Raw genomic sequence first — 19,116 nt, forward strand, 5'->3', positions numbered from 1 at the left:
AGAAACCTCAGTGTTCCTTACTCCTGGGGGCCTTCCCTTCTTACTCTCCTCCTCCAGAAAGCACCATGGCTTTCTGTGTCCTAGGACTAATCCTTATACTTTTAGTTTTGTGGTTATTTCATTTGTCTTCCCCTCCTCCAACCCCCAGATTGTAAGAGCCTTAAAGGCTGGAACTGGATTTGTTTTTGTTCCATTTTATCCCCAGAGACTATTAAGGTGCTGGCATATAAAAGAGACTCATTAAATATTTTTCAAACAAGCGAATGAACTAATAATTTGTTCCTATTCTGTGCCCCTACACGTGCCGGAAGCTGCACACGTCCCTGGCAATGCAGACGCGGCACAGACTCACACAGACGCACACGGAGCCTTGTGTAGATGACTGCACTGACGCTTGGACACACACGCTAACGCACACACACAAATGCGCAGGCACACGTTTCCCTGTGCGCGCACACACACACGAACGGACCGTGCCAAACATAGGCACACGCGCACGCACGCAAGGAAAGTGCTCCCAAGGCGGACGTCTGCCACCCTGAGCTCATTAAAGCCGCTAAACATAGCCCGTCTGCAGCTGTGCTCAGCAAGCTGCCCACACAGGCCAGGAAAAGACACCAGTTACCAGGCAGAGGAGTGGGGAGGCCAGCCGTGGGCAGGGGGCTGCTGGGGAGGCCGTGGGGCCGAGGGCATGCGGGAGGGGTAGCCCCTTGGCGGCTGGTCTGGCTCTTCAGAGCTGCTCCTCTGGTCCCTAATCCCAGACAGCGGGACGTGAGGTCAAGCCACACCCCCACGAAAGCATCCTCATCTTCCCCCTCTGCCTCTGTGGGACAACCGCACAGGTTTTTCTGACAGTTATTGGGGTCCAGGAGCCAAGCTCAGTCCAGGACCAGGGACTGGAGCCAGGATACAGCCTGGGACAAATCGGGGCTCTGTGGGTGCCTAGGGTAGAGGCTCAGTCTGGGATGAAGAATCAAGGGTCCTTCTGGGGCCAGGATTGGGACTCAGTCTGCACCAGTGTCGAGGACGAGAGAAAGTTCAGAGACCCACTGCTCAGCCCGCTCTAACAAACAGGCGCGGCCACGGGCAGACCCTCCCCACACTGCGGGCATCACTTGCTGCCCCCACCCCTGCATCTGAAGCCTGGCACTGGCCCTGAGAAAGCCATCTGACAACCACGAGTGTAAGTCACATGTGCAGGTCGAGTTGTCCTCCACACAGACTGGGTCCCACCCGGAGGGCCCAAGAGCAAGTCCTCCTGTCCTGGAATCTGCACCCTCCCCCCACCCCCCGACACACACAGGTGGACGTGAGGTAGAGAAAGTCTCTCCAACTTGCACTTTACTGTGCACATCCTGGACCCCAAGTTTTTGGGGGGCTCGTGGAGCTGGCTCTTGGAGGGGGTACCTGTGTGACACAGGGGACAATGGGGCACCTCCCCAGGTACCTGGGGTGACCAGAAAGGAGAAACTTCAGGAAAATGGGAGCTCAGACCAGACACGGGACTGAGCTCTGGAGATGGAGGGGCATGGAGACCTGTGTGTGAGCACCTTCCTTGGAAGGTTATTTACCCCTGGTCTTTATCGTCTCAATGTGACACAGCTGTAATGATTGCAACCTTTCCCAGCATCCAGGTGGCCATGAAGATCAGTGTGCAGCGCCTTGCACACTGTGAAGCTGCTGAGAGGGGAAGGGAGGGGGGATGGAGAGAGTGAGGCAGCCACGGCTCTCCTGGGAGAGTCTGCTCCTCCCTGGAGATGGAGTCGGGGGACAGAGGAAGGAGAGTTACTACACCCACTGAGCCAACAGCTGTGCCCTCAGCCTCCTCTGTGATGACAGTAGGTCCTGGCAGGGAGGGGCGGGCCCAGCTCCCTGATCCAGGAAGCGATGAATGGAGTAGAGGGCAGAGGCCGACAGGGCTGGGTCCCAAGGGACTCACTCTGGAGCCCCAAGTCCTTCCTACCATCTGCTGTGGAGCGGGCTGCTAGCGTCGCCTCCACGAGGCTGGATGCACTGCTCGAGTTTTCCAACTAGCTTAAGAGAAAACTGTGCTTGGAATCTGCACGCTCCTTCTAGAAGTCGGTCTGGAAAGGAAGGGGAGGGCTGGTGGGGAAGGTGGGCAGGTAGGTCGTGCGGAGGCCGGTCTTGTCCTTTATTGGAGAGGAATCACTAGAGGGCGTCAGGAGGCCGTGAGGACAGGTCTGCCTCCCGCGAAGGCCTCCACACTCTGGAGGAAGAACCAAAGTGGGAGAGACCCGAGGCAGGGAGGCCAGCACGGGAGGATGGATCCATCCAGAAGAGAGAAGATGGCGGCCTCGGCTGGAGAAGGGGTGGGGGATGGGGTGGGTGGAGGTATGAGAGATCTGCTGGGGGTACAACGGATGCTCTCAGGGGTCTGATCTGACTCTGGAAGGTGGCAGAGAAGGGGAAGCTTAGAAGGACGCCCAGGTGTCTGGCGTGAGTTTGCGGAAGATGACGCCATTCACTTTGCACAGAAGAACAGGAGCGAGGTTCAATGGGCAGGTAGTAAGCTCCCCGAGTCCTTACACCCAGCACCACGTCAGGTGCCAGAAGTGCTCTGTAAATGTGGGCTCTGCTGTGGAGTAGCGTGAACACGGCAGAGCAGCCAGACGTGCAGGCAAAGGAAACCAGGAGCCAGAGGCAGCGACGGAAACTCAGAGCGCGCTAGAATGTCAGAGCTAGAAGGGGCTCTATGCACAGACGGGCCAGGAGGCCGGCCACAGGCAGGAGCTGAGGCTGCACAGCAAGCTAGCTGGAGGGGTGGGGGGCCCAGGTCTCCTGCGCCCCGGTCCGAGCCCCTCTCTCCCCTCTGCTTCCACCGGCCCCTCCGCACTGGCTCCCTAGGCTTCCTCAGGTCTGGTTCCAAACAGCAAGCACAAGCCAGAGGCAGCAGGCTGTCAGCGCACCTGTGCAGCTGCAGGTTGAAGGCTGGGCTGCCTGGGAGAGGAGGGAGGATTCCAGGACACCCCCGGAGTCCCCCACCCACGGTCACTGCAGACGAGGCCTTACAATCCCATGCCTGCACGTGAGCTGGGAGGCCCTGGAAGGCCCCTTTCCTGCACTCCCAACCCTTGTGGCCAGTTCAGGAGGGCTCCCTGGGGACTCAGACTGTGACAGTGACAACAGAGCCAGCCACAGGACCAGCAGAGCAGGGACAAGACTGGGCTCCGTAAGATGCCGAGATTCACCCCCGCGCCTGCACCAGGTGTTCCAAGGCTCATCCAAAAGCCAGTAATAAGCGAGAACCGCGCAATGCTTCCTATCTGTGAGGTGCAGACCTTGGCACCCACGTACGTTACCTCTATGCCCTCAGCGACTGTCGAAGCAGACATTACGATCATCTTTCCACAACGGAGTAAACCGAGGCCCAGAGATGTTAGGTAACTTGCCCAAAGAAGCACAGAGAGTAAATGGAGGAACTGGGCCTCGAGCCCAGGCCTGACACCTTTAAAGGTCAGATGCTATAGCACCAGTCCCAGGATTTTCTGACTCCTGGTCCAGGGCAATTTTTACCACTTCCCACCTTGTTTTTAGTGAGGTTTTGAAAACCGAGTGGAAATATCAAATAAGATGACATGCACAGAGGTGTGACATAAACGGCGGAGCGCATCATAACTGTCAGGCATGGCCATTATTCTGTTTTTTTTTTTTTTTTTTTTTTTTTTTATTCAGGGTCACAGACTTTTATTTTGCCGGTTTGGGATGACAAACACACATCACCATCAACTACCACCGTCATTCCATCAGAGAAAAAGTATCTGAATGCCATGATGTGTAGACACGGCCAAAGTGCGGGATAAGAAGCTGTTCTCTCAACTGAATGCATTCAACGTGTTGGGAAAACACGTTACAGGACTGCCGTTTGTCTCGTTGTCAGAAATGCTGGGTTTGGGCTTGGCAATCACTGACCTCAATGACCATTTCAGCTCTGAAATTCTCCCATGCATCTACTGTTATTCTTTACTACACAAGACTATCCTTAAGGAGGAGAAGTGGATGACGGCCGCCGGCAATCTCATTCTGACTAAAATTTATAACCGTGGTGTAAAAAACAGAAAACAAAAAGGCTTTGTTTCTCCTTAAACATGCATTCTTCCCCAACCAGGTCCAGGAGACACCAAACGTCTGATCAATTCATTTGTGTCTGTGGAGAACAGAGCTGTGGTTTGGCGTTTCCCAGACAGCCCCGCGGCAGGTGGCCGTGTTTTTCACTTTGAGGCCGCTGTGGTTTCTTCTTCCTAGGGGCCCAGAAGGAGTGATCTGGGCTTGGTTCCTCTCTCACATTCCTGAGGAATGTGATCCTGTGTTAAGCTTTTATTTTATTATGTTTGACATCTCTGGGGGCAGCCTAGCTGGCCAGGGAGAGACTGCCCCTCCCAGGCCATGCGAATTCCTAGAGATAATAAACAACTCACCCTAGAACGCACCTTTCACATGCAAACGAACCAATCCTGGGTCCTCAGCTCCAACCACCTCCTTTATCTAACTCCCACACCCCAGGCCAATATCCCCCCCCCTGCCCTAAATCACCCTGGGGCCAGGTGCCCGAGAACTAGAGACCGCCCCTGTGGCCCGGAGCCTGCGACATTATTCAATCCAGCCAGTCCTCAGCTGTCTCCCCTGCCCTGACGTGCCTTTCCCACGGAAAACACAATCCAGGCTCTGGGCCAGGCTTGCCCCATGCCCCTTCTGCCCGCCTCACACCTGCCCTCCCCCCCCGGACCAAACCTGGTGCTTCCCCCGTGGCCCCTGCCCTGGGGAAGTGTAAATAATAAATTCTTCGGTCCATGGCTTGGATCTCTCCCGTCTTCACTCAGTCACCTCTATAAATTAAAATCCCGTGGGTACATTTCAACACCCAGCCCCGCTGCTGCTGAACTTGGTTCCTCACATCCTGTGAGGACACAGGAGAGAGAACTGCCCCCCTCTCTGCACTGCCCCTCCCCTTGCCCAGTGCACTTATGGCCTGAGTCTTGTGGGGGGCACGCCCCTCTCAGAGACACTCCTGGCGCCCAGCCCCTGAGGGGCTTCATCTGTGAACTGCCACCGGATGTTTGAAGCGTGGAAACCTTCTCCAAGGCCTGTGCACCTACTCAGGCCGTGGGAAGCTGGCGCTACAGGTACCCCTCCTGTTAGCTGACGGATGGAAGAGCTTGGAGGAAGAACTCGAGAAAGGCTTCAGCCTGGGGAGGGGGTGGGCAGAGTGGGCTGCAACCACAGACCAAAAGAGCAGGAGAGAGAAGGAAGGAAAGTTCTGAGCCCACCCTCCCCCAGATACACACATAGACCCCAGTCGCCAGCCCTGGCCTCGTGCGGAGCTCAATACTGCCAACAGCAAAGACGTCCGGCTCAGACAGTGCCCATCAAATGCGCCCCAAACCCCCAGGGAAGATGCCCTGAGGTCACTGTGCCAGAAACTGACATCGTCACCAAGTCTCTCCTGGGTCTAACCCTGTGCTCGGCCTCCGGAAAACACAGGCAGAAGGAAATCTGAGACGCCTGTATCAGACGACGGACACGAGGACTTGGGAGGTCCCGCTCTGCAGACAGGGCCTCTGAGTGATGGGACGGAAGGATCATGACCCCGGGCACAGCCTCGGTTACCGTGTCACCAACTGTGGTTCCTGGAAGCTGTGTCACCCGAGAGAGATGGTCTCAACGGCCCAGGAGGGCTTGCTCCCCTTGCCGGTGCCCCCCTCTGCCCACAGGCAGACCACGCACGAGGCTGTCCATGGTTCCACCTGCTCTGCTGAGCTCAGCCCCCTGGCCCATCAGCCTCAGGCCCCTCTCTCTGGCCCTGACCCCCGAGCTGCCCAGCGTGTAGGAAGTTGGGAACCCGTGAAACGCAGCTCCTGGGGCAGAGAGCGGCCCCGGCCCTCCAATCCCGCACGGTAGCGAAGACCCTACCACCTGAGTGGATGAGGGGTCCCCCGGCCCAAGGAGCTTGGACCCATCCAAGGTAAAGGAAAGACTCCTGGGGGCCAGGTTTAACTCACGTTGCTTCTCCTGGAGGATGCTGGATGTGCACGGCACGTTCGCTTCTCCTGCAGAAGAAGAGATGAGAGGTGAGCCGACTCCGCATCACTGTCGGCCAGACCCTGGGAGGCCACTGTGGCCCCATTGGCCCCTCCTGTCCAGCTGCCCCCTCCCGGAGCCAAGGGCTGGAGGTAAGCACCAGGGAACGCCCTGCCCTGCCCCGGCCACGCCCAGCTCTCCGCTCTTTATACCCTTTCTACACGACAAAGCCCGAGCCCTGATGCCACTGCCTGGGGAGGCGTGTCCTGGCCACCTTCTCACCTCCGCCCACCTGCATAAAGCAGCCGCTTGTCTGGGGTGGCCCTTGTCTACACTTACTCTCATCTCTGAGGGTCACCGCCGCCCTGCAGACAACTGGAAATCTCTGCCTCTAGGCCAGCCTCTAGTCTCCTAAGTCCTTGACCCACGCCCCCCACCGCCTCCTGGACCTCAGCTCAGCAGGTGGCGCATGCGCACCAGCGTCCTGGAACTGCCCCTGTTCCCAAGTCCCCACCTCAGTGAAGGCACCACCTTCTCCCCAAGCCTGGGAATCACCCGTGACCCCTTTCCCTGCCTCGTCCCCACTTTCAGTCAGTCACAGAGTGCTGGGGCCATCTGCCTCATTCTCTCCTCCTTACTCTCTCCTTCTCCACCGGATTTGGACTCCCCAGTGGAAGGGGTTTCTGTGCTGTTCACTGGTGTGTTTCCAGGCCTAAAACAGTGCGTCTCAGTCAATAACTGTTGAATGAATAAATGAAACACACACACAAACACGTACACACACACACAAATACATACACACAAATACTCACAAACACATACACAAACACACACACACACACACCACTCCCCAAATACAGAACTCCATCCCGTCTCCCTGGACTATTGCAATAGCTCCTCCTTTTGATGAGAAGCTTTTTTCTATAATTATGAAAGTAACACAAGTTCCTTATGGAAAAGTTGAAAAACACCAACCATCAGAGAAAAGGGAAAAGATTCCTTACAATCCCATGACTGAGGGAAAACTACTGGTCCCCATTCTATGTCATTCCTTCCAGGCTTCTTTCCATAAACATTTTTTTGGGCCAGTTGAGATCATATCGTCTCTCTGTGGGCCGAGAGTATGTCATTTATCTCTGTATCCCCAACAAATAGATCAATGGTTGGCTCGTGGAAGGTATCATCGATGATAAAGAAGCACAAAATACACTTTCTGTACTTCAAGTTGAAGCATGAATAAATAGCTAAAGCTACGAAACCTCTGTAAACATCACTCCAACAGCTATAGAATGTTCTATTGAGAGGATACATCATGGTTGACTTTTAAATTATCTTATTGGCAGAAAGTTTCAAAATTTCACCCTTATAATTACTGCTGCAAGGAACATCTTTGTGGCTGAAGCTCTTTCTGCCTGTTTTATGATTTCCTTAAAATACAGCCACAGGGCTTCCCTGGTGGCGCAGTGGTTGAGAGTCTGCCTGCCGATGCAGGGGACACGGGTTCGTGCCCCGGTCCGGGAAGATCCCACATGCTGCGGAGCAGCTGGGCCCGTGAGCCATGGCCGCTGAGCCTGCGCGTCCGGAGCCTGTGCTCCACAACGGGAGAGGCCACAACAGCGAGAGGCCCGCGTACCGCAAAAAAAAAAAAAAAAAAAAATACAGCCACGGAAGGAAAATTTTGGGTCAAAGGGTAAGAACATTTTTAAGGCTCGATGTTTATTGCCCGATTGCTTTCCAGAGAGGCGTATGTTCTGATTTACACACCCAGTCGCAGCAGAAGCAAGCGCTGCTCTTAACAGATGCTCACCTCCCCAGCATTTACATTGGTCTGTCAAATTTCTCTGCCTCTAGTTTCACCAGATTAATCTTTCGAAAACTGGCCTGCCCAGACCACTCTCTTGCTCCAAGCCCTCCAGTGACTCGCCGTCATCAAATTCTCAGCCTGGCAAGCAAGCCTCTCTGTAAAGTGGCCCCTGCCCATGTCCCCAGCCTCTGCCCACCCCTTCCTGCCTCATCTCCACCAGCCAAATGACCTGAACACCATTAGGGCACGAAGACTTTGATCCTTCCTCAAAGGGCTCAATTCTCAGGACCTCTGTCCTCAAAGGTCAGCTCTGCATCCCAAGGGACTCACAGGGTCAGATTCAGCAAAGGCCAGTTCCCTTCCATCGCGAATGCTCCCCTCGAGCCCACCCCACCTAACTGGAAGGCTCAGAAAGGGACCTAAGCCAAACCCCAGGAGCTAGAAAATTCTCTGTGGCCAGAGTGAGGCTAAAATCTGAGAAGTGGAATCCCCGGCCCTCAGCTGACCTCAGCCCACTGAGAGCCCAGTCAGTTAGCAGTTCTGTCTGAGTCCCCCAAAGATCTTCAGCCAGGGGAGCCCCTTGGCATCAGGAGTCCTGGCCCTGGCTCTGTGGCACCATGTTTTGGGCCTCAATTATACACATCTGTTCAATGGAAGGTCTCACTCTACTCTGCTGAAGGGTCCTCCAGCTCTGCCAGGACAGGAGTCCAGGGCCAGGGGCACAGCACAAAAGTGGCCAGACTGGAGTCTAGGGCATGGGCCAAGCAATGTAGAAGTCACGCCTCCAGCCTGAAAACTCTAGCTAGAGGCAGGATCCTGCTGCCCAGGTGGGACCCTCTCTCCTGACCCTGACCATGCCGGCAGAACCTACAGATACCAGGTCTGGTGTCCCCGGCTTCCTGAGCAAGTCTGAAGTCCCCCCAAAAATGTGTCCACAGCTTCCCCAAGAACCCCAGTTCTCCAAGGAAGGTTCCAGGGCACAGAGAGAAGCCAGCTCCAGGCCTCTGCCAGGGGCCTTGAACGCCCTTCCTCGTGCAAAGCTGCCGGTCCCTCCCCTGCAGACTCAAGGGCGGCTCCAGTGTAGGAAATGCCACCACCTCCCCGCCAACAATCCAGGGGCTGATGGGCGACTCCCTTCCAAGGGAATGAACCATCCCAGATGCCATGCACCGGAATCCATTGCCCTGTTTCTGCAGCCTCTGCCTGCTAGGGCTGCCTTCATGGCTCATGTCACCTGAATCCTAATCTGTCTCCCTCCTCCATGGGATCAGGGCCTCTGGGCACTCTCAAAGGCAGGAGTAGGGAATGGAAAGAGCATAGACTTGGAGTCAGGAGGCTGAGATTCCCATCCAGGTTCCCATGGACTCGGACTCACTGTGTGACCTGAGGCAAGTCACTTTCCCTCTCTGGGCCTCATCCCCACAATCCAGTGTGGGTCCAGTGCTCTCGAAGGACCCTACAAGTACTGAAAGTCCTTGGTTGTACTGCATTTCGGTTAAACACCTGGACTCAAATCTTGGTAACCGTGTACGCTTGGACAAGTTACTTAACCTCTGCATGCCTCAGTCTTCTAATCTATAAAATGGGGACAGGAGTGCTACCTACCTCAGAGGGTTGCTGTGAATATCAAATGATTAATGTGTGTAAACCCCTTAGCACACAGCCCAGCACACAGTAGCCAGTCAAGGTGTGAGGAGTGGTCTTACTGTTGCTTCATTTACTTATTTACTTTTAACAACTGGCTCAAGACCTCATCTCCTTGGTCACCATCACGACTCCAGGTGGAGTCAGGTAGAGAGACTCAATGGTTAGTGCTGGGTGCCAGCTCACAGTGCTCCCCAGGCCCAGGGGTCGCGGCAGGGCTCGTGCTCCAGAGAGGCCCAGGTAGGGAACAGAGGCCTGGGCGCCCTCGCCGAGGAGCCCCCCGACAGCATGACAAGGCGCCCGCAGGCCGCTTCCCCGGGTACCAGAGCAGCACTGATGCGGACAGAGCAAGGGAGATCCCACATCAGATGTCAGATGCGTAGGTCAGGGCCAAACGCAAGCGTCCTGTCTGAGCACCAGCTGAGTCCGGGGGAAAGTCAGCTCCCGCCATCCAGCAGGACAGATGCCTCACATCGAGATGAACACACTCACTTATAAAACCCCTTCTATTTCTCTATCTGCCAAGCACTGTGCCAGGGACCGTGGGGGACGCGGAGATGAAAAAGTCAAGGTGAGATGAGGGAGGAGGAGGGAGAGACTCGCTCTGACCGAGCGACCCTGGGGAAGGTGCGACAGAGCCACGACTTGAGAGCCTCGGGGCAAACATAGCTTTGACAGGGAGAGCACCGAGCAGGACATTGCAAGCAGCCAGCGAGACCCCGTCCGCGCACGGCACGTGGAACCAAGGAAAGGCAGGTGTAGGGGAGCGGGGCCGGGGCAGATAAGACAACTGCAGCTTGGAGAGGCGGAGGGGTTCACTAGCTCTTCCAAACCCGAGTCTCCCGCCATTTCTACTGTGCCCCAAACCAACTACATAATGAGCAGGGCCTAGTGCAAAATGAAAAGGCCCTCGTTCAAAAAGCAAAAAAAAAAAAAAAAAAACCTGGGGATTCCCTGGCGGTCCAGGAGGTAGGACCCGCGTTTTCACTGCCAAGGGCACAGGTTTAATCCCGAGTCGGGAACTAAGATCCCACAAGCCATGAGGCCCAGCCGAAAAAACAAGAAAAAAGAAAAAAAACTGTTAAAGGTACTAAAATACAGTTTTCCCCTTTGTCCTCTCCTGACCTGTCCTGGTGTTCTTTATTTGCTACTTAATGTGTGCTCCCTCGTGCACAGGGATACCTGAGGAGTGAGTGTAGACACTCACAGGTGCCCGGGGGCACCCAGGCACATGGGCCAGCAGCTACCAGAGTCCCCCTCCCGCCAGCTGCTGGACCCTGGCACCGTGCCGTGACCGAGAGCAGGAAAGCTTCCCACTGCCCGCTGCCCCGATCCCTCCGGGCAGGCAGGTGACCCCCAAGGGTACCGCAGCCTCCGCATCAAAACACTCTAGGTCCCTGGATGGGGCGGGTGAGAGGCCTGCCCTCTCTGAGTCACCCACCGAAGGCACCGCAGCTCTGCCAGCCCAGGGTGGGGACGGTTGCTCTGTACTGACACTGGGCTCCATGCCTCTGACCCCAACCGTCCCGGCACCCAGGCCCCTGCTTGGGGGAGGACAGTAGTTGTCTCTGGGCAGGTGCAGGGAGGAGGAAGCTGGGTGGCAGAGGGCAGGAGAGAGGGAGGCCAAGAGCCCATCCTGGGAGGCAGGGAGGGGGTGGGAGGCGGCCCGACGCGTGAACCAAGCTCCCAGCCCCAGCACATGCTCCACTGTCCCATCGAGCGGCACTTACAAAACACAGAGCTGAAGACAAAATCATTCAGAATTGAGATCATTGAACCCCAAGCCCCAGGCCTTTCAGAGCACTGGTCACAGCCCTGACTACAGCACATACACCTCTGGTGTTTCTCTAGTACCTGCTCTGAGCCAGACCCTGGGGGAAGGGGAGGCGATGGGCCGGGTCTAGCCCATCACCTCCCTGTTCTCAGGCCAGGCCCTAGGAGCGACTCACCTAGACGGTTTACAAGATGCTGCTACCAAGCAATACTTCATTACCAGAAAGGAAATAGGATTTGTAGCCCAGGCAGGATTTCAGTGGGCAATAATGCCTGCTGGGGGAGTGGAGCTGGGTCATTAAAGCTGGGGGTAGGGGGGAAGCAGGGGTGCAGAGGCGAAAAGAAGCCAGGAGAGAATGTCACTGAGAAGCTGGAACGCAGGATTCACACCGGTGTCACGTGGGTAGAAGGAAGAATGCTGGGGAGGCCAGAGCCGGCCCCAGCAGTGCAGGCTCAGGTGTGGAAACCAGAAAGGCTGCCCCTGGGCTGCAGAGCTTGGGGCCTGCCCAGTGCTTTCCCACCTGTTAGATCACTAAGATCTCACACCTGTGCGGAGAAGGGTGCCTTCACAGAAGAGGAAGCTGAGGCTCAGAAGGATAACGTCACTTACCCAAGTTTATGTCTGGTCCCTTTCAACACCCTCACATCTCCTGGGGGCGCTTCCCATGACCTCTGCCCCCTATCAGGGGAGGGGCTTTCTAGAGCAGGGGCTTCCTGGGATGGCTCAGGCAGTGTGGGCGGTGCTTCCTGAAGTTGGGGTGGGGGTGGGGGTGGGGGGTCAGGGGCCGAGGAGTGGGGAGCAGGGGGAATGGAGAAGGGGTTGTTTGTAAGGGCTGCCGGGGAGAAGCGTCCAGCCCCGCCGTCCCTCACAGCCACCAGCAGGCGAGCGCGGAGGAGTCCACGGTGAAGCCGGCTTCCTGATTAGTAGGCTCCCCGGACGCGGGTGATTAACCAGACGTGCCGCTGCTTCAGCCACTGTCTAAATGAGACCCCACTTGGCCTACGCTCTCCAGGGCCCCTGGGCCCAACAGGCTCGCCTCAGCTGAAGCTTTCTGCAAATGCAGAAGCTGCCAGCAGCTCCCGCAAACACGACAGGCTACACAGGAAGGGCAGGGCCTCCGTCGCCCACTGATCCCGCCTGTCCCAACCTCACACCCCCGCGCATCTGAGCCCCATCATTTCCTCCAAGAAGATGCTTCCATATCCCGCCCATGGTTTCCTGAGTGATTTTATATTTCCTCTTTCCAATCCCGTTCCAACAAACGGTGAGCTCCCCGAGAGCAAGAGAAGCAAAGTGTGTGGCCAAGAACAGAAACACTTTCACCAAACACCTGAAACAGGAGGACTGGGTGGCTGCTGAGGGAGCAATTCAGGCAGACGGGGCCTCGGGGAAGAAGGAATCGGGATTTCTCCTCCTGACATGCCAGAAAGGGTCTGAGCAGGCCCCGTGGAGCAGGAATGGGGGCAACCGAAGCCCTGGGATCTGCCAGGCTCTGGCCAGCCTGGTAACTCAGCCCACGCAGTGGGGCTGAGAAGGAAAGACCCGCACACTCCCCCCTGCTCAGGGTGCTCCCCACACGCTGAGCCTCTGCTGAGTTGCAAGGTCAAGATTCACCCTCATCACCTCTCACCCGGCCCATCACAACCCCCTCTACACTCATTCCCTGGTCCCTCCTATTATCTTCTGCATCGGCTTCCAGAATGATCTCTCTAAAATGCAGCTTGTCCCTCCGCTTAAACTGTTCTGTGGGTCCCCGGGGGCACCCCTGATGTTCAAGGCCTTCCCTTCAGCTTCCCCACTCCTACCGCTTCTCCGAGATCCCCCCACCCCCCCGGTCACCCCCCCACCCCAATGCCTAACCTCCCAACTCCAGTCAAGACCAACTCTGAGTAGCTACCCAAATTTCCCTGCCTTCTCATGCCTCCCTCCAGACCTTTGCACCTGCTGTTCCCTCTGCCTGCTGCACCCTCACGGGTCTGTCCAGAGCCCCGAAAGGCCTCCTTCATGCCTCACATCTCAGCTCCGGCTCCGGGTCCTTCTCTGGTCCCTCTGGACCTTGTTCCCACTCTTGTTAGAGTAATTAGCTCACTGGCCTGGAGCTGCCCCACCCCCAAGTCTGGGAGCCGGTCAATTCTGAGTCCATTTCTGAGTCATCAATGTGTCCCCAGCATTGACCGGCACAGGGTCCGACACAGTACGTGTGTCCTGAATGCATAAGGGAGGGAGGGAGGGAGGGCACGAATGCGTGATGAGCACCTCACTGCTTCCGGTTCAGAAAAGGAGGCAAAGCATCACCACCCAGAAAGGCACAGCTGTAAACAGACGGGTCAGCACTGCAGGGGCAGCCCACGTAAGCAGTGCCGAGCAAGAGGGATGTGCTCTGGGAGAGGCTGGGCCAGTGGGGAGGCCCCCTGGGGAAGTGCACAGGATTACGAGAGATGGAGAGGAAATCAGGGGAAAGGGGTGGGTGGGGGGGAAGCAGGCAGAGCTCAAGTGGGCTTGAGAGTCAGCAAGCGGCCCCTGGGCATTTGGCTGGGACACAGCGTGAAGGAAGCGGGAGGTATAGCCTAGAAGTCATGAATATCACAGTAGAGATAACCTGGAGATCGCCAGATTTAGCAATGACCTCTGACAGCCCCTGTGTAGCATCCCTCATGGTAGTCGTTCCAGGGCTGCTTGACTCCTGCAGGGATGGGGAACGCACTAACCCTAGACAATTATAATTGTTGGAAGGAAGGCTAGAACCAGGATGGCCTCACATGCCAGGCCGGGGGGTTTATGCTTCCTTCTTTTTTTTTAATTTTTATTCATTTATTTATTTATTATTTTTGGCTGTTTTGGGTCTTCGTTGCTGCTTGCGGGCTTTCTCTAGTTGCGGTGAGCGGAGGCTACTCTTCGTTCCGGTGCGCAGGCTTCTCATTGCAGTGGCTTCTCTTGTTCTGGAGCACAGGCTCTAGGCGCATGGGCTTCAGTAGTTGTGGCTCGTTGGGCTCTAGAGCGCAGGCTCAGTAGTTGTGGCACACGGGCTTAGTTGCTCCATGGCATGTGGGATCTTCCCGGACCAGGACTCGAACCCGTGTCCCCTGCATTGGCAGGCGGATTCTTAACCACTGTGCCACCAGGGAAGTCCCTATACTTCCTTCTGCAGCCAACAAACACCTAGTTGCCAACTCCATAGCAGAATGATATTACTGGATTTATATTTTAGAACCATCACAGTAGGATTGGATAAAGTTGGCCAACTGGCAACGAGATCCAGCCTTTTTCTCCTGTCCCATACCCCTAGAAAATGGCATTAACTATTTTGTATGAAGTAATCTTTAGTAGCATTGTAAAACAGGAAGGGATGTCCTGGCAGGTCAGAAATTCTGAGGTACCCTCAAAAGGCAGAAGGCAGAGAGATCTGATGGAGGGGGTAGGACTGGCTACATAGTCTGTGGGGCCCCTTGTTCAAAATGACTAAGAATTTCAAGATGGTAACAACAGAGCATAAACTCGAGTGTGAGACTCTGCTATGCATGGAGCCTCGTGTGACTGCTAAGGTCAAATGCCCATAAAACCAGGCCAGGAGAGAGGAAACCATAACCTCAACCCTGTAAAGAAAGGTCTGGAGCCAAAGGTAGGGGCAGCTCAGAGGGAATGTCAGGGTCATGGGTGGAGAACACAGGAACAAAGGAAGGTTTTGCAACTGTCCGGGCTTCCATGGTAGAGAAGCCAGGTGACTGGGCTCCCCATTCACCCTGCCCACCAACTCCTGCTTGTACCAAGCAGAGGCATCTGTCCCCAGGTGTGAGAAGAGCTGAGTTTGAGGGACAGGACACCCTGCGGGGCTGAAAATACCCAAGAGGGGCAAAGCAGAAGCTAATGGCTCAAGTCACCCTGCAGCATTTCCTACCCTCCCCAATAATAAGATGACAGCAGCTTGCAGTAAATAGACATATCACATCACTCAGAGAGAGGCTAACCGCAAACACAAAGTGCAGTATGTATCCAAATATTACTAAATATAAGAGGAAAACCAACAATGTGAAAGAAAGATACCAAACTCAATGCCTGAAGGAGAGTACAGGAAAACGGATCTGGGGGTTCCTTCAACCAACTTAGCATCATAATCATGAATGGCTCTCAAATTTAGCAAGCACCAGAATCTCCCAAAGGGCTAGTTAAAACACAGATTCTGAGCCGTGCTGATTTCTGATTCAGTAAGTCCACAATTCATATTTCTAATTATTTATTTATTTATTTTTGGCTGCGTTGGGTCTTTGTTGCTGCGTGCGGGCTTTCTCTAGTTGCGGTGAGCAGGGGCTACTCTTCATTGCAGTGTGCAGGCTTCTCACTGCGGTGGCTTCTCTTGTTGCAGAGCACAGGCTCTAGGCGCGGGCTTCAGTAGTTGTGGCACACGGGCTCAGTAGTTGTGGCTCATGGGCTTAGTTGCTCCGTGGCATGTGGGATCTTCCTGGACGAGGGCTCGAACCCCTGTCCCCTGCATTGGCAGGAGGATTCTTAACCACTGCGCCACCAGGGAAGTCCCACACAATTCGTATTTCTGATGGTTTCCAAGTGAGGCTAATTGTGTTGGTCCAGGGACCACTCTTTAAGAATCACATATCTAGAAATAAGGGTATAAACTAGAGTCAGAGGGTGAGTGGCAGGAAGAAACAGCTCTCTGGAAAGCTCGAGGCAGAGAAGTTGATCAGGGACACCTAGGCACTGACTGCTCCCTTTGTCTCTATGAGAATGTGGCCTTGATGACACTAAGTTTGTTTCAGAAACAAGAAGGGCCCTGATTGTAGAGTCTCTTAAGTGACAGCTCATAGACTATTAGCACAGCTCATTCTGGAAGAGATATGTAAATCCTGAGCATAAAGGATTAGTGATATGGCAAGATCCAAGTGGAATTTATCCCAGGAATGAAAGATTGTTCAATATATGAAAATCCATCAGTGTAATATGCTATATTAATACAATAAAGGACCAAAACCACATGATCATCTCAATAGATGCAGAAGAAGCATTTGGCAAAATCTAACATCCTTTCATAAAAGCTCTCAAGAAACTGGAGGGAATCTCTTCAACCACAGAAAGGACTACAACAAAAAAACCTCACAGCTAACATCATATTTAATGGTGAAAGACTGAAAAGTTTTCCCCTAAGATCAGGAACAAGACAAGATGTTGGTTCTCATCATTTCTATTCAATGTTATACTGGAGAGTCTAGCCAGGAAAATTAGACAATGAAAGGAATCTGTCCAGTTTGGACAGATTGGACTACCTCTATTTGGAGATTGTATATATAGAAAATCCTAAGGAATCCCCCCAAAATAAAACCAATAAACGAGTTCAGCGAAGTTGAGGTATACAACATCAATTTACAAAAATAAATTGTATTTCTACACACTTGCAATAAACAATCTATAAATGAAATTAAGAAAACAATTTTGGTTACAATAGCATCGAAAAGAATAAAATGCTTAGGAATGAATTTAACAAAACAAGTGTAAGACTTGTACACTGAAAACTATAAAATGTCATTAAAAGAAATTAAAGAAGACCTAAATAAATGGAAAGACATTGCATGTTCATGCGTTAGAAAACTAATAATGTTAAGCTAGCAATACTTCCAAAATTGATCTGGAAGATTCAACAACAATCCCTATCAAAATCCCAGCTGGGGGCTTCCCTGGTGGCGCAGTGGTTGAGAGTCCGCCTGCCGATGCAGGGGACACAGGTTTGTGCCCCGGTCCGGGAAGATCCCACATGCCACGGAGTGGCTGGACCCGTGAGCCATGGCCACTGAGCCTGCGTGTCCGGAGCCTGTGCTCCACAACGGGAGAGGCCACGACAGTGAGAGGTCCGCGTACCGCAAAAAACAAAAACAAAAACAAAACAAAACAAAAAATCCCAGCTGGATTTTTTGCAGAAACTGATGAGCTGATTCTAAAATCCATGTGGAAATGCAAGGAACACAGAAGAGCCAAACTTGCAAGAAAAGAACGTGCAAAAAAAAAGTTGGTGGACTCCCACTTCCTGATTTCAAACTTACTACAAGTGTACCGTAATAAAGACTCTGTGGTTACTGGCACAAAGATAGACATATATATAAGTGGAATAGAATTGAATGTCCAGAAATAAACCCATATGTTTATGATTAATTGATTTTTGACAAGCGTACCAAGATAATTCAATGGAGGAAAGAATAATTTTTTTTCAATAAATGGTACTAGTACCACTGGTTACCCACATGCAAAAGAATGAACTTGAATCCCTACCTCACAGCATATACAAAAATTAACCCGAAGTGGATCCAAGACCTAAATATAAAAGCTAAAACTATAAAACTCTTAAGAGAAAACATAGGGGTAAACCTTCATGACCTTGCATTAGGCAATGGTGTTTTAGATATGGCACCAAAAGCACACACAGTAAAATTAAAAATAGATAAATTGGACTTTGTAAAATTTTTTAAAATTTGTGCTCCAAAGGACATGATCAAGGAAGTGAAAGGACAATCTGCAGAATGGGAGAAATATTTGTAAATTATACAACTGATAAGGGTCTAGCATACAGAATATATACAGAACCCTTACAACTCAACAATAAAAAGACAACCCAATTTTTTTTTGGCTGTGCTGCACAGCGTGTGAGATCTTAGTTCCCTGACCAGCGATCGAACCCATGGCCTCCGCAGTGGAAGCTTGGAATCCTAACCACTGAACCTGCAGGGAATTCCCAAGACAACCCAACTTTTAAAAGGGCAAAAGATCTGAATAGACATTTCTTCAAAGAAGATGAACAATGACCAATAAGCACATGAAAAGAAGCTCAACATAATTAGTCATTAGGGAGATGCAAATCAAAACCACAATTATATACCACTTCACACCCTCTAGGATGGCTAAAACCAAAAAGACAGACAATAACAGGTGTTGGCAAGAATGTAGAGAAATTTGAACCCTTATAAAGTGCTGGTAGGAATGTAAAGTGGTGCAGCCACTTTGGAAAAGAGTTTGTCAGTTCTTCCAAAAGTTAAACAGTTACCATACGATACATCAATTCCACTCATAGATATATACACCCAAGAGAAAATACGTCCACACAAAAACTTGTACACAGATATTTTTGACAGCATTATTTATAGTAGTCAAAAAGCGGAAACAACCCAAATGTCCATTGACTGACGAATGGATAACCAAGATATGATATATCCATACTATAGAATATTATTCAGACACAAAGTGGAATGAAGTACTGATTCATGCTACAACATGGATGAATCTCAGAAACATTATGCTAGACAAAGACAGCAGCCACAAAAGACCACATTGTTTGACTTCATGTATATGAAATTCCAGGGGCTTGGGGATAGGAAAATGGGGATTGACTGCTCATGGGTATGGGGTGTTTTTGGGGGGAGTGACAAAAATGTTTTACAGCTAGATAATAGTGATAATTGCACAACTTCAAAAATATATTGAAACCATAAAACTGTACACTTTAAAAGGGTGAATTTTAGGGGCTTCCCTGGTGGCGCAGTGGTTGAGAGTCCGCATGCCGATGCAGGGGACACGGGTTCGTGCCCCGGTCCAGGAAGATCCCACATGCCGCGGAGCGGCTGGGCCCGTGAGCCATGGCCGCTGAGACTGCGCGTCCAGAGCCTGTGCTCCGCAACGGGAGAGGCCACGACAATGAGAGGCCCGCATACCGCAAAAAAAAAAAAAAAAAAAAAGGGCGAATTTTATGATATGTGAATTATGTCTCAATTTAAAAAAGAATTTGGCAAGACCTGCTCTACTTGGACAACGTTAATGACAGCTGTGTGTTTCCTTAGACAATTAGAACCAAGCTCGATCCTGCTCC

The 19,116-nt window shown here is 52.7% G+C and overlaps 1 protein-coding gene across 1 annotated transcript in view; it reads right to left on the bottom strand.

Annotated features, from left to right (window-relative positions):
• Positions 1-19,116, bottom strand: part of PITPNM3 (PITPNM family member 3) — an 87,651-nt gene that overhangs the window by 34,449 nt on the left and 34,086 nt on the right. The window contains exon 4 of the mRNA XM_060133011.1: positions 6,018-6,065. Coding sequence (XP_059988994.1) covers positions 6,018-6,065 — 48 coding nt within the window. The remainder of the gene's footprint in view (positions 1-6,017; positions 6,066-19,116) is intronic.

The sequence above is a fragment of the Lagenorhynchus albirostris genome, chromosome 20 (assembly GCF_949774975.1).
Source record: "Lagenorhynchus albirostris chromosome 20, mLagAlb1.1, whole genome shotgun sequence".
NCBI lineage: Eukaryota > Metazoa > Chordata > Mammalia > Artiodactyla > Delphinidae > Lagenorhynchus > Lagenorhynchus albirostris.